This window comes from Ziziphus jujuba, chromosome 2 (assembly GCF_031755915.1).
Source record: "Ziziphus jujuba cultivar Dongzao chromosome 2, ASM3175591v1".
In the NCBI taxonomy this organism is placed as follows: domain Eukaryota; kingdom Viridiplantae; phylum Streptophyta; class Magnoliopsida; order Rosales; family Rhamnaceae; genus Ziziphus; species Ziziphus jujuba.
In genome coordinates, this window is record NC_083380.1 from 12084653 (window position 1) to 12098988 (window position 14336).

The window sequence follows — 14336 nt, forward strand, 5'->3', positions numbered from 1 at the left end:
AGACAAACCAACAATATGCGAATCTATAGGAATCTCAACTAGCATAAACATCTTACTCATAAGCAGCAGAACATACGTCATGCAAAGAAAACACATATACACATGCATGTTTTAATTGCAGAACGCAAGTTGATATTGAAACTCAAACAAAGTGAACAAGTATCTGATATTCATCCATCCTTGCAGTTAAAGATAACAGAAAAGCCAATAACAAGTTCAAAGACTAGATTGCATAGAATGTGATTGACAAATCCCATAGACTAAGCTCAACTTTTCTCAGAATTGTTCTCCAGTTCCCTCCTCAGCTGCAGAGAGAAATCATCATTAACATCATCATCATCCCAGTCATCTTCCCACTGTTGCGTCACTTCTTTTCCTTCTTCCTTGTCCTCCCATTCTGTCATTGTTACCAAAATAAAGGAAAAACAAAGAGAAAAATTAAAATACAGTCATATAACAAATTGAAGTTCAACCTTGGCCCGAAGTTAAAAGGCAGAGCAAGCATTTTGCAGTATCCAGAGAAGAAGAAGAAGAAGAAAAAAAAGAAAAAAAAGAAAAAAATGCATGATCAATGATAATGGGGAAAAAGGAAAAGAAATTGAAAAAAAAAAAAAATCCATTCACAATAAAAGACTTTAGTAGATATAAAAAACAAGATATATGTACTAGGGTTTTCGGGAATTTTAAAAGCAGACAGATATTCACGAGTAGAAAGTAGATATAACTATGATACTACCTAAATGCACACACAATATCAGCGCATGTGAGAAGTGTCAAGTTTAACATGCTTGTGACATCTCAACAACCGTACTACATAACTAAGCACAATTATAATAACAATGATAATACTAATGCCAATTAACTTCAGCAAGTAACAGCATATTGTAATTTATTATAAATTTGAATGCTGTACGCACAATGGAAGCAGCCTTTAAAAAAGGGAAACATAATAATGTACCTACATGTACATACAAGTGAGCATGTCAAATTTAACATGCTTATGACATCTTACTAACTGCAATACATCACTAAGCACAATTACCATAACAATGATAATGCTAACACCAGTTAACCTAAGCAAGTAATAGCATATTGCAATTTATTTATTGACTTCTAATGCTGTACACACAACGGAAGCAGACTATAAACAAGGGAAGCATACCGGACTAGTACAACCTCCTATTGTGATAAGTCTCACACAAATATGCAAGATGACCAATATCTTTTTGACCTGTAGTTATGGGCCATACATTCTTCGGTTAACCAGTATAACTTCAAGAGAAACACATCTTCCCTCGTATCGTTGGGTAGTACTTACAACTCATTTTTAAGAATTTCACTACTAGCATCATCAAGTCACGTAAATCCTAACGTACTAACAGATGATCAAATTTAAATTCCAATAAACAATCAGCACAAGTGTATACCAGTTTATCATCAATCAGTTGGTGCTTAATGCTTATTATGATTCAGAAGGATAATAATGACCAAAACTTAAAGAGGAACTCTAGGCTCATAGACAATAGGTGACTATTTGAGCCATGCCGGAACTAGAGGTCTATACATGGAAACCGATATGTGATCATCATCTCAAAGCATGAAGTCTAACAAGTTTTATGAACCAGATAATAGTACTAACATACCCAAAAAGTTATATTCAAACACTAACCACTAATCCAAGAAGTTTCTTCACTAAACCAAATTACCTCAAGAAAACATGAATAACAGTTAACACAACTAAATGGGTTTTCATAATTTACAAAAATTAATGTTTTAGTTAGCCTAGTAAATGGAGAAAAAGAATTCGAAAAATTGGGATTCAAACTCAAAACTACAAGAAACGGCAGAGGATTTTTACAAGAGGATATTTACAATGTTATTCCATTCCATACCTGCATTGATTTCAAACTCTTCGAACTCATCGTCGTCTTCGAAGAGATCGATCTTTGCATCATCGCTCGCTGCCTTGGGTTCAGCCGCCATCTCTAAAAGCTCACACTAAAAACCTGCAAACGCATTAAAAAAAAGAAAAAAAAGGAAGGATTTTTTTAGATACCCAGAAACAAACACGAACTCACATAGACTATCAAAGATTTCGTAATATAATTCAATAAACCCTAACTTCGCCGAAAATTAAATAAAAAAACAAAATAAAAAAAAAAAAACCCTAAAATTTACCAATTGATTTTGCTTTAAAAAGATATTGATAAACGCAATCACATAATCGTGCATAAATATATAACATATATATATATATATATATACACCTGTAAATTTCAGAGACAGAAGACGAATAGAAAGAAAATTGGTAAATTGATTGAGGAGACTCTTGGAACTTTCTGGCTCAAAATCTAAAGACCCAGCCTTCAGAGATTGTCTTGTATGGTGGACAATTCACACGACGTCGTTTCACTGCCCTTTGATGCCCTTTTCACTATGGGGGCTTTGGGCTTGGTCTTGGGCTTGTTCTTGGGCTTGGGCTTCGACTTCCTTTATTCTCATGGATCAAGAATAATTTGTCTTTTTTTCCTAAAAAATTAAATAAAAATATTATTTATTTGGTCATTTTTATTGTGATGGGAATATATTTATGTCATTATATCTATGTAATTGTCTGATGTAGATCAAGATGTTGACGTTACATGGAATTTTAATTCAAAATTTAATCAAATTCCTAGACTATATAGATATTTTTTTTATGTGACCTCCCATAATAATTAATATTGATTTCGTTTTTTTCTCTATTTTTTTTTAAAGGCTCTAGAAATATATAAAATGGAAACTTCAGAACCTACCCACGTGTACAGCACGCATATAATACCATTGCTTTATTTTTATTTTTTTAATTGTTTGGAAAGATTTTTTTTTTTTTATTTTACCCTTATTTTCACATGACATATATTTTCACTTGGAAAAATGTTCTTTATACAAATTGAGAAGGTTGAATACTCCCACAAAAGTGCACATTTTTCTTTTTCTTTTCTCTTTTATTTGCTGTAGTTATATGTATAACAATCACTAAGTTCTTCAAGCTACTCAATTTTTTTTTTTTTTTTCCTAATTATAATTGCTCGCTTGGACCACAACTTACCGATTATTCCTAATACTTTCTTATGAGGTTTTTGCATTAGAATGCCATTTTGTGAGCTCCACAAGAGGACCCCATAAAGTTCCTTGGAGACAATGCAATCTCAAAAGATAGGCATGTTTGGTCATCAAATTTCCAAAAACCTGTGATTTCAATGTGATGTTGAAATTTCATGTATTTATCGATCAAAAGAGAACCTTCATTTGTTTGAACACCTACCAAGTTAATGACAAAAGTTCCAAAAGGACAATTACAATTCTCAATATATCATTAGACTTCCTGCCTGCGTTGAAGAGGAAATTACTTTTTGAATTGGCTGGATTCGGTTCTTTTTCTTATTAAAAATGTAGTTCACAGCCAAATGTGTTAACTCACATCTGAATATCTCACACTACCTTTATTTATCATTACAAAAGAATCAAAATACAAGTGTATGTATAATAGGTATATATATGTATAAGACAGTACATAGCTCTTGAAAAAAACACAGAGCTTCTGAGAGTAAAGGGCATTTCAAAACCGTAACAAAAAACATGAACTTACACCCAGTATGTATATGTGTATATATATGTACAAAAAAAGAGACTGAAATTTTTGGCAAAAGGAAATTTTACCATACATGAACAGATTGGTCATGTGGAGCTGTAGAAGTCATCAATCTGGAAGAATTTGCATCATGGAAATTCTGCAGGATCTTGATGAGTGAACGAGCTTTCTTGCCAGCATTGGAAGTCCCATCTGTTAGTATAGGATAAAGTAGAGTCATGAGTGATGAGTGCTTTGCCAAAACTCCAACAGTCTCCACACCTCCATTGATACACAGAGAGAGTAAAACCGAAAGGCAATACTCTTTCCCGGCTTTCGTCGCCGAAGATTTCAAGATTCCCATTATCAGAGGCAAAGCTGAGGTCTGAAGAATTGCGCTTGTACCTTCTATACTCTCAGCTAAAGAGGCAAGAACCGCTAGTGTATCTGTAACAAGCTCAGTTTTGTCCGAACAAGTTAGCAAATCAACTAGTATTGGTACAGCACCAGCTTCAAGCACCTTTTGCTGGTTCTTTTGCAATAGAAGCAGACCAAAAATGGCTACCACAGCATTCTTTTTCCCACAGATTGTCCCTTCCTTCATCAGTTCAACCAGAGCCGGGATCGCCTCGGTTTCTCCGATTAATTTCCGGTATTCCTTCACCGATGAGAGGTAGAATATCGTCGCGGCCGCGATTTGCTTTGCTTCCAAACTTAGTCCATGCTTGAGAACAGAAAGAATTGGTTCTAGTCCCCCAACTTCCATGATCACTGATTTCCCACTTGAATGCTTTGAGAGCTTCAACAATGCCGAAATTGCATTCTGCTGGGTTGACATATCGGATGAAGATAAAAGCTTTAGCAATGGAGGAACAGTGCCTGCATCCACCAAACAGGACCTGTTGAACATGTTCGATTTTGCTAGGAAACGAATTTCGTAAGCAGCCTTGTTCTTCTGTCCCGTTGTACCGAAAACCAGCTTCCGGGTGAGAAATCTCGAGAGGAATTTCATAGCTTCTGCAGCTGCTTGACTACCGGGGACAATGGTCCGCGATATATCATGGCTTTGTTTTCCCGATTTCGCAAACGAAACGCCATTGTCGGCGCAGAAATGGATGATAAGCTTTCGGAGAGCCGAGTTTGGAACCAATTCTGTGCTGGTTAGCTTCTCCCCAGTTTTGGGACAGAGCATATTTCCAGCTTTTAGCCATTTTTGGATCGAAGATCGATCATAAGTTTGACCTGTTGATACGGTTACTGGGTCTTTCATCAACTCCAGAGAGATTGGGCATCGAAAATCTTCAGGATTCAATCGAAAAAATGTATCCATATTGCTCCTGGTATCGGGTTGCTCTGCGTTTCGACAATCCAGAACTTCGAAAATCACTGCCCTGCTGTAGCTCATCATTCCCACCAAACTGCTCAAGAATGGCACTTCCCTCTCGTCGTTGTCCGAGAGATGGAAACCGATTTCTTGTTCTAAGAATTTAATCTCCTTGTTACATTCACTCCAGCTTTTGATTTCGAGGTAATCCAAAACCCACTTCAATGAACTCCAATCCGGCTCGATTCCCTTCTCGAACTGGTTCAATATCTCAAGTGTTCGATTTCCAGCCATTTGGTCATCAGGGTGGAGGTCAAATTTCACTTTCCTTGCTTGTTTCGCAACTAACTCGACCAACTCTTTGACTTCACCACCTACGTCGATCAAATTCAATGGCAAAACATCGAGAGCCGTGGAAACAGCCCGAATAAGAATGCGGAATTGGGTTGCGATGAGCTGAGCCTTGGTAAGCATCCATAGCCTAGCTCCTTCACGGGTACAATCTTCCAACAAGAACTGAATCTTTTGGAATGTGAGATGGAGCTCGGACAAGCAAAGAGTCACAGATTCGGGAAGGATCAAACCGTGGTCTCGAATCTCTTCCAAGAATATAAGAAGAACACCAACTTGGCGAATCGTTTCCCGAGCGTTTCTTCTCTGGGTTGAAAAAGATTTAGCTTGAAAATTGCATATGTTTTGTGAAAGTGTTATCAAAGAGTTTAGAAGGGTCACCGGAGAAATTCCTTCACAAGGATGAACCGCCGGAAATGTGAGTATCCGACGGTCGGTCCCATCAAATTTCTGAAGCATCTAATATGAAAACAGAGTTCGTCTGTTTTGTTTTGCTCTAATCTGTTATTGCTCTGTTTCTTTGAACACAAACGAGTCATAGAAATGGTTTGGACTTTGAAAGGACTTATAATAAATTTGAAAAATCTAGGAATACACGTGGCAAAATTCTACGCCTGCGCGTTTTTCGCTGAGTTTGACTCAGACAGAGTGAGTGAAGTGGATAGATCTTGGCAGTGATAAGAAAACGACCAAAACCAGAGCAACACGTGTTAGGGACACGCGGAGGCATGTGGTTGGGCAGGTAGGTGCTCTTGGATCCTGGTGAGTTTTTTTGATTCGGGCGCTGTTTCGGATTGTACGAACACAAAGGGTGTCTTGTAGCGATGAAATGAAGTGATGGCTCGTGGGCCCCACTAACCGACTTTGCCACGTGGTCCTATTGTCGGCTGCCATGTTACCGTGGAAATGGGGGATCTCCTACTTGTATTCAAAGCTATTGCTGACTATTCACCAAAAGGAATAAAAAGCTATTGCTCACTGAGAACCCAAATAATAATAATAATAATAAAAAATTAAATTAAATAATTGCCGAGTAGGTTATAAATTTGAGTATGTACCAAATTATTAGGATTTTGAATTTTATAACGCAGATACGAAATTATATGCTCTACTAAATTTATGCATTCACATGGGTTTGAAATGGGAAGTACCAAAAGTACGCATGGAATTAATCAACTCAAGACAAATAAATATTAAGTTTTTAATTAGCTAGCTCTCTTCAAACATATATTAAGTTTTTAATTAGTTAGCTCCCTTCAAATATATGTAAACATTTGTTTTCATATCTAACGAGGAAAAGTTTATGTTCAAATACCATTCAACCAAAAAAAAAAAAAAAAATTATATGTTGATGTTACTAATAAATAATTTTCATTAAAATCTACGTATCAAATAATAATTTAAATATTTATTATTAAAATTTTTATTTTTAAATAAATTAATAAAATTAAATATTTTAATTAAAATTTACTATATAAAATAGTAATTATTACTAATTATAACAAATATTAAAAAATTTTAACAAATTCAAGTTAAAAAAATAAAACTGATGTAAAACTAACGCAATCACTTTTTTGAAAAATTAGGCAATCAAGATCCATCCTCCCATTTAGCTTGCTAAACTTGTCAATTTATGATTTGATTGTTTGTTGTAAAAATTTTACAAATTTGGTTTAGACCTCTAGAAAAATCTAATATAGACCCATCCGTGTATATAATAATTTCATGCATTAATTAGCATGGCTTTAAACATGCCTTTTACTATTTTTAAAGAATTAATTAAAAAAGCTGAACGTTCTTTTAATTAAAAAAGTTGAACATTCTTACTTTATTTTAATCATCTACTTAAAATGTGTGCATGCAATGGTGCTAAAACCTAATTGACCAAAACCAAGGTTGCAGACTTAATGATTAATGATTAAGATAAAAAAAAAAAAAAGCCTGCGATGAATAGTATATATAGGACATGATCCAAATCAATTTAAGCAATTAGTGCATTATATAAGATATTAGTTTTCTACTTGTATCGTTTGGTAAGAAGTCATTTGGGTCGTTTTCTCATGCACAACATATACCTTTCTTATATCCTATTCGGAAGCTTCAAGGAATTGAAGAGCATCTTCACTTGTGTGGCCAATAAAAAAACCATTTGTAATATATTGCTATTTAAATATAAAAACTGTGGTGATGATTGTGAAAAAGAAAGAAATGTTTTAGACGTGGACCAATTATACGACGACATATAAAACGCGTTTGTGCATGCAATCAGCATCACTATAACTATATATATTTACATATATAATTATGGTTTTTTAGTCTGATTTATTATATTAATATAAGAACCATAAAATATTCATTAAACCAGTTCTCTTCACAAAAGAGCTTTGGTGATATTATTTATATATCAAGAAGAGAGAAGACAGGTGTAGCCAGTTAGTGTATGAAAATAATGTTACATATCTAAGCTCCAAAAGAGTGGCTTCTTTTTCCAAATATCTACTTAATTAATGCCATTGATTTTTCAGAAAATGACATATTCTAAGCAGCGCATTGCTACAGAAGAGTTTTTTGTTTTGTTTTGTTCATTGTCCTTTTTTTTTAAAAAAAAAATTAGTTGAAAGAAATTGAAATGTAAACCTTTTGGTTATGGAAGTTTCCAGAGCCACTTTCTTTCTGATCATAACCAAAAGCTATAACAAGTATGTACATACAGTAGTTGGAATTGAATTTAATTTGATCATAAACTCTAAAGACTCCTTAATTTAATATTATATATTCTTTCTGTATTATCCATATATAGCAGGAATTTTCAAAGATATGATATACAAGAACATTGCATCAGTACAATTTGAGCGAGAGAGATTGATGCAGATAAAACCTCAGGAAGTCTTAAAAGACAAACCAGTTTTCGGTTACTAGTGGAAGTTTGACAGCTACTTTACATGGTCACAAAAGGGATATGATTTCCTTATTCGAAAAACCAGACAAAAAGGGCAAAAAGAAAGAAAAGAGGATGGAGATGAACATTGGTGTGGAGCTTAATTAGTGATTTTTCACAACCATGCTGGATTCTTCAGAGGAGTAACAACAGCCTTCACCTGCAAGTAATTGTTGAGGCTGTAGATTCCCTTTTCCCTTCCAATCCCACTCATCTTATACCCACCGAAAGGAATTGCAGCATCGAATACATCGAAGCAATTGACCCACACAGTCCCCGCTCTCAATGCACGTGTCAGGGTGTTGGCAGTGTTGATGTTCTTGGTGAAAACCCCAGCTGCTAATCCATATCTGGTTGCATTTGCCCTTTTTATTACTTCATCAATATCCCTGCAGGTAAGAGTAGAGGAAATTTCAATGATACATTGATTGTTTATTAGACCAACTTAAAAAAGCATTGCCTTGCTTTTGTTGGCTTCAAAGCATCAACTTAGAATACAATGATACAATTCTGGAAGTTTCTAACTCACTTGAATTTCAAGATTGATTGTACCGGTCCAAAGATCTCATCCTGTGCTATCAACATGTCATCCTGATAGTTTGCAAGTAGATCTCATGTCAAATAAAATGTTTCCTTCCTGCAAATGTTGGTTTGAGCAGATGTTGCAGTTTGATAATTAATAAAGTACCTTAACATCTGAGAAAACGGTAGGCTCGACAAAGTAGCCTTTGTTTCCCAGTCTTCCTCCTCCACACTCAAGGGTAGCATTGCTATCAATTCCAGATCTTATGTACCTGAGGACCTTCTGAAACTGCTCTTCATCGATCTGTGATTTTCACAAGGTTTAAGACGCAGCATTTCTTAATAAGTTGATATTGTATTTGAAATACAAAAATAATTTCACTTGTATTTGAAACATGTATTGAAATTTTAGTATTTTACTATGAATTAATAACACATAATCATATGACAAGCTTGTGAGGTTAACAATGTAGGAAACACTCATCTATCGATTTGTAATTGATGTTTCATTCCTGTAAAAGAATGAAATAGAAACCGGAAAATGTTGGGACAAGAATTTGATATCATAAGACTTTTCCAATATCATAGTGATATGCACAGGGAAGACAAAGAAAGAGTACCTGAGGCCCTTGTTCAACACCCTTCTTGAAGGGATCACCAACAACGCGTCTTAAAGCACGTTTCTTTGATTTCTCTAGGAATTCATCATATACGCGTTCATGTACAAATGTACGAGAGCCAGCACAGCAACACTGTCCCTGCAGATTAACTCAGCATTTCATCAAGTTTCAGCATGTTTTCACATCCTACAAGATGACTTCCATTAAATTGATTGAAAAATACCTGATTAAAGAACAAAGCAAAATGTGCAAGTTCAACAGCCTTATCAATGTCACCATCCTCACAGACTATGAATGGTGATTTCCCTCCAAGCTCCAACGTTACTGGTTTCAGATTGCTTCTTGCAGCCAGTTCAAGAACAATTTTTCCAGTATCAGTTGAGCCTGTGAAAGCTAGCTGCAAGTGAGAAGAAAATGTTTTATCAAATAAGACTGGATTTAGTAGCATAGAGAAATGGTATAAACATCACTGAATGTAATGCCTATCAGCATTTTTATATTCTATAGAGTAAAGTTTACATTTGTTACCATTGGCAACGTTGTTCAATATACCCAACAGTCAGAAATGACAAGTGAGAAAGAAGCATGGTTCTGAAAACTGGAATTGAAGTATCCAAGTAATACATAATGAATTCATCACGTATCATTTCTCGTCCTATAAGTTTAACATTTGACAGGAACAAATGAGAGAGGCTAGAGGGGGTGTGGGGGTAGAAGGGACCAGAAATTGCAGGGCAAGTATGTATGAGCTCAGATGCTTGCTTTATTCCAGAGACAATTGATGATTGTTTTTGAATGCACTACTTCCTGTTATCGAAAGGTAACAAGAAGGAATCCCATACAGCGTTACAAAATGCAAAGAAGCTAACCGGTATATCAATTATATCAAGCAAAGTAGGTAGCTTGCATGTCTATAGATTATTACATTTGACATACATATTCGTCCTCCTAACGCAAAGATAACCATGAGCTAATCCATAAGAAAAATGTTGAAAAATATGTACCAGGCATGACAAATGCTCTCCAAAAATACCTTGTCAACATCCATATGACTGGCAAGAGCTGCACCGGCAGTTGGTCCATAGCCAGAAACTACATTTAAAACACCAGGGGGAAGACCAGCCTGCCACAGGATATACTTTGGTAAGTCTACAAGTGGAAACCCTTAGGAAGATCAAAAGAAACACAATACCCATGTTCTTTCACAGTCTGAGGAAAACCAAGACAAGCAAAAATCCAACCTCATGGAAAAGTTTTGCCACATAGAGAGCAGTCAGAGGTGTTTGCTCAGCAGTCTTTAGGACAATAGTATTACCACATGCTAGTGCTGGACCAACTTTCCAAGCAAACATGATAAGAGGGAAGTTCCATGGAATAATCTGCCCTGCAACACCGATCGGTTCGTGCAACGTTTGCACATGATGATCTCCATCAGCTGGAACAGTTAGTCCGTGGATCTTGTCCGCCCATCCTATTAAAAAGGGGACAAAAGAAAAAATTGGTAAAATGAGTTGTCAAAACAACAAATGTTGCAAACAACATTGAATTCATTTCTAATATCTCACCGGCATAGTAATGGAAAAGACGAACAAACAATGGTAATTCAGATTTGGCGGCCTGTTCATAAGGCTTCCCATTGTTCCATGTTTCTAGAGCTGCAAGTTCATCGCTATGTTTCTCAACTAAATCAGCAAAGCGCAACAGTATCCGTGACCTTTCCTGCAAGTATAGTATTGAAGTATTGATATAAATGTATGATCAAAGTCATTTATGTATAACTGGATATAGCAATTGAAATGACATAAAAGGTAATTACATATGGTGACATCTTTGGCCATGGTCCTTCATCGAATGCCTTACGTGCAGCAGAAACTGCACGGTTTATATCTTCTGCATCACCTTCAGCAACATGAGCAATCACTTCTCCTGAACGAGGGTCATGAGCTGGAAATGTTTTTCCTGAGACAGAAAAAAGAAATGAAATCTCAAACATTAGCTCCATTACATGATTTTACGAGTGTTTGATTCTGTTTTTTTTTTTTTTTCGTACCTTTGGTAAAACGGTGAAAAAGAAAAGGAATTGAAGCGTGAAATTATTGTTGTTTTGATGAAGAAAGTAATACCTGATGCAGCATCTACAAATTGTCCATTGATAAGATGCTTCGTATAGCTTATCTGAACTGGTGGAATGATTAATTCTTCAGTTGCTGCAGCAGTGCTGAACTTCTTGATACCATTTCCTCTCACTGAACCTCTTCCTGAATATCACATTTTTTTTTTTTTAATGCAAAAATTTGTCAGACATTTTGAAGGGATACAAAAACACAAAAGAAAAAAAAAAAAAAAAAGACCCAATCAGAGTGACATGATTTAGGTTGAAATTCCAGAACCAAGTTGTTTCATTATTTTAGATACAAATCCTTGTTTTTTTTTTTGTTCCCCACTTGTCTTTTATGTATAGATATCTCTGTCCCTGTTTGGTTGCCAAGAAAATAGTGATAAAAGTTGATAAAACAAAAAAGGTTGAAATCTTAACCAGAAAATAAAGAAATAAATAAATAATTAACCCATTTCATCATTTTTCATGTACACTTGAAACAACAATATTAGATTCAACTTTTGCTTTCCTTTTTCCATTGCCATGGGCATAACTTCCTCAGTGAAAGAAACATTTGTATTATCAACTTTTTGAGAGATTTCAGATATTCCCACTGAACATTCGAACCTCCATACCACAAAACCTTTCTTCAATCACAATTAAAAAAAAAAAAAAAAAAAAAAAAGAGGAAAAAAAACCATATCAACTCCAAAAAAGCAATCATGCAGCAGAAAAATATGAAAAATTTGCTCGTAGTACCCAGAATCATCAAAGAACTGGAAAAAACAAAATAAGATAATAAAAAAATAGAAAAACAAAAACAGAAGCTTTTGAAAATGAACAAAGGGAAGCCATGAAAGCTGAACTAAGGAAGAAGTGGACAAAGATGTTAAACCTCGAGAAAGAAGCAGAGAAGCTGGCCCAATAGAAGAAGAAGCATAAACGGCACGTGAAAGCAACGAGGATATTCTCCGAGCTGCCATAGCCACAGGGAAAATCTCAAGTAAAAAAGCTTATCCTCTCTCTTGTGGAAAAAAAGAAAAAGAAAACAGAGTCCTCTGTTCCTCCAAAAACTCTGCAAAGCAACAAAACTCTCTCTCTCTCTCTCTCTCTCTCTCTCTCTCTCACACACAACCTCCCACTATAAGCTTTTCTAAGTTGGAGATGCCAAGGCCATTATGTTTGGACCCCCACTAGACACTGATTCAACTCAAAAAAATAATTTATAAAAAAAAAAAAAAAAGGTTCAAAAATAGAGCTTTGCTTTGCTTTATTGGTTTTTAAGAAAAAAAAAATGTATATATTTAAGAAATTGGAATTTGGTTTTTCTGCTACATCATTAAGACAATTCAATTTGTTTTATCGGATGATATTATGATGAGGACATTGAAGCACAAAAACCAATAATTTCTGATATTGAAAAAACAAAAAAAGGTAATAATTAAAAAATATAAATATATGTTTTTCGGAAATATTTAAAAAATGCAAAAGTTTTTTTTTTTTTTTTTTATTGCGGGTGAAGAGTGAAGACAGGCAAAACCAACATAATATCTTGGCTCTTTTTTAACCTTCTCTCTCATCCTCATCTACTTTTGGGTTTATTCTCCTAGTCACGTTCCACGCGTCTACCATTCAAATTTATTTTTCAATATAAATTTATTATAAAAATTATCCTTTTTTTTTTCATTTAATTTTTAATGAGATTCCGAAATAGCTTTTTTTAATAAAAAAATATTTTTTTTATCAAAATTGATAATCGATTATGAATGAAATCTATATAACATATCATACTATAAATAGTTTATTTTTAAAATTTTAGTATAAAAATAATAGAATTAAATATATTAATTAAATTTTATCATATAATAAATTTTTCATAATTATCTATGATAATAACAGAATTTTTTTTTATATTTTAGTTTAATTATTATGTTGTTTACATCAATTGGCAATGTTAAAAATTTTAAGAAATTTTATCCTTGTTTACTTAAGCTCTTTTCATTTAGTATAAATTTTAAGTAAAGGTAATTTGTATGAGTTTAAATAAAATATTTAATAAATTTACGTTTTATAAAAAATGACTGTTCTATTAAGTAAGTGTTAGTAACTCCAAAATTTGTAAAATTACAAGGGCTATTTTGATTTAAAAAATAAAATAAAATAAGTGGTACTTTAGCTGTCATCACTAGACCACGACCTTTTTGATCAAAACAAATTGTTATCAGTAGGTCAGATCGGTTATATCATTTTAACTTATTGGGCAAGAATATTATAAAGTTAAAGAAAGTTGGTAATTTGTGTTGAAGGGAAGGTAGGGATTCAAAATTGAGTTATTAAAATGAATATAATAGCATCATGTAATGAAAGCATTGTTTCTCCTGATTTTAGGTCCTACTTCTATATCTGTACTTAAATTATTTAATGGTTTTGTTTAAATGCTAACATGTTATAGGGCAAAAAAAAATTCTACAAAGAGGTAATAAATAGGTATAGCGAATCTTTTCCAATATTTAAAAAAAAAAATGATTAAGAATTTGGTTTTAAATGAATTCTTTGAATATTTTTATTAAAATTTTGTATATTCTATATAGATTTTGTAAGAAATTTACAAGAAATTTTTTTGATTTTTATTTAAAATTTTGATAAATTTTAATGAAAGCTACATGGGTCTCATTTTCCACAACTCAATTTTCAAACCCTACTTTTCACTCTCATTGACGGTCTACCAAGTGAAAGAAAGTCTGTTTTTGATTACTTGTTAAGAAACAATTACAAAACAGATCATGAATTTGAAAACCTCCATACAAATAATAATATCTGGAAAAAAAAAAAAAAGTCCTTGATATAAGGAATCTCGAAGCCATGGATTA

At 33.9% G+C, this 14336-nt stretch overlaps 3 protein-coding genes across 5 annotated transcripts; all 3 read right to left on the reverse strand.

The window, feature by feature from the left end:
- Positions 1–107: 107 nt before the first annotated feature.
- On the reverse strand, positions 108–2422 carry LOC107405696 (protein DSS1 HOMOLOG ON CHROMOSOME V-like). Of its 2 annotated transcripts, none has more exons than XM_048473588.2 (3): positions 2268–2422; positions 1893–2006; positions 108–397 (listed from the first exon to the last, which is right to left on the reverse strand). In XM_048473588.2, the coding sequence occupies exons 2-3, from the start codon at positions 1981–1983 to the stop codon at positions 267–269; spliced, it is 222 nt and encodes a 73-aa protein (XP_048329545.1). In that variant the 5' UTR covers positions 1984–2006; positions 2268–2422; the 3' UTR covers positions 108–266. The 2 variants fall into 2 exon arrangements, with proteins under 2 accessions (XP_048329545.1, XP_048329546.1); XM_048473589.2 differs by having other exon boundaries at positions 2179–2325.
- Positions 2423–3452: 1030 nt separating this feature from the next.
- Positions 3453–6278, reverse strand: LOC107406133 (U-box domain-containing protein 19). Its single transcript, XM_016013237.4, has one exon. The coding sequence runs from the start codon at positions 5745–5747 to the stop codon at positions 3699–3701; it is 2049 nt and encodes a 682-aa protein (XP_015868723.3). The 5' UTR covers positions 5748–6278; the 3' UTR covers positions 3453–3698.
- A 1767-nt stretch (positions 6279–8045) lies between these two features.
- On the reverse strand, positions 8046–12666 carry LOC107405734 (aldehyde dehydrogenase family 2 member B4, mitochondrial). 2 transcript variants are annotated; one of them, XM_016012824.4, is made up of 11 exons: positions 12362–12666; positions 11492–11626; positions 11185–11327; positions 10934–11087; positions 10610–10839; positions 10402–10491; positions 9592–9765; positions 9369–9506; positions 8915–9052; positions 8756–8817; positions 8046–8615 (listed from the first exon to the last, which is right to left on the reverse strand). In XM_016012824.4, the coding sequence occupies exons 1-11, from the start codon at positions 12447–12449 to the stop codon at positions 8342–8344; spliced, it is 1626 nt and encodes a 541-aa protein (XP_015868310.2). In that variant the 5' UTR covers positions 12450–12666; the 3' UTR covers positions 8046–8341. The 2 variants fall into 2 exon arrangements, with proteins under 2 accessions (XP_015868310.2, XP_024924970.2); XM_025069202.3 differs by lacking the exon at positions 12362–12666 and adding an exon at positions 12226–12242.
- Positions 12667–14336: the final 1670 nt, after the last annotated feature.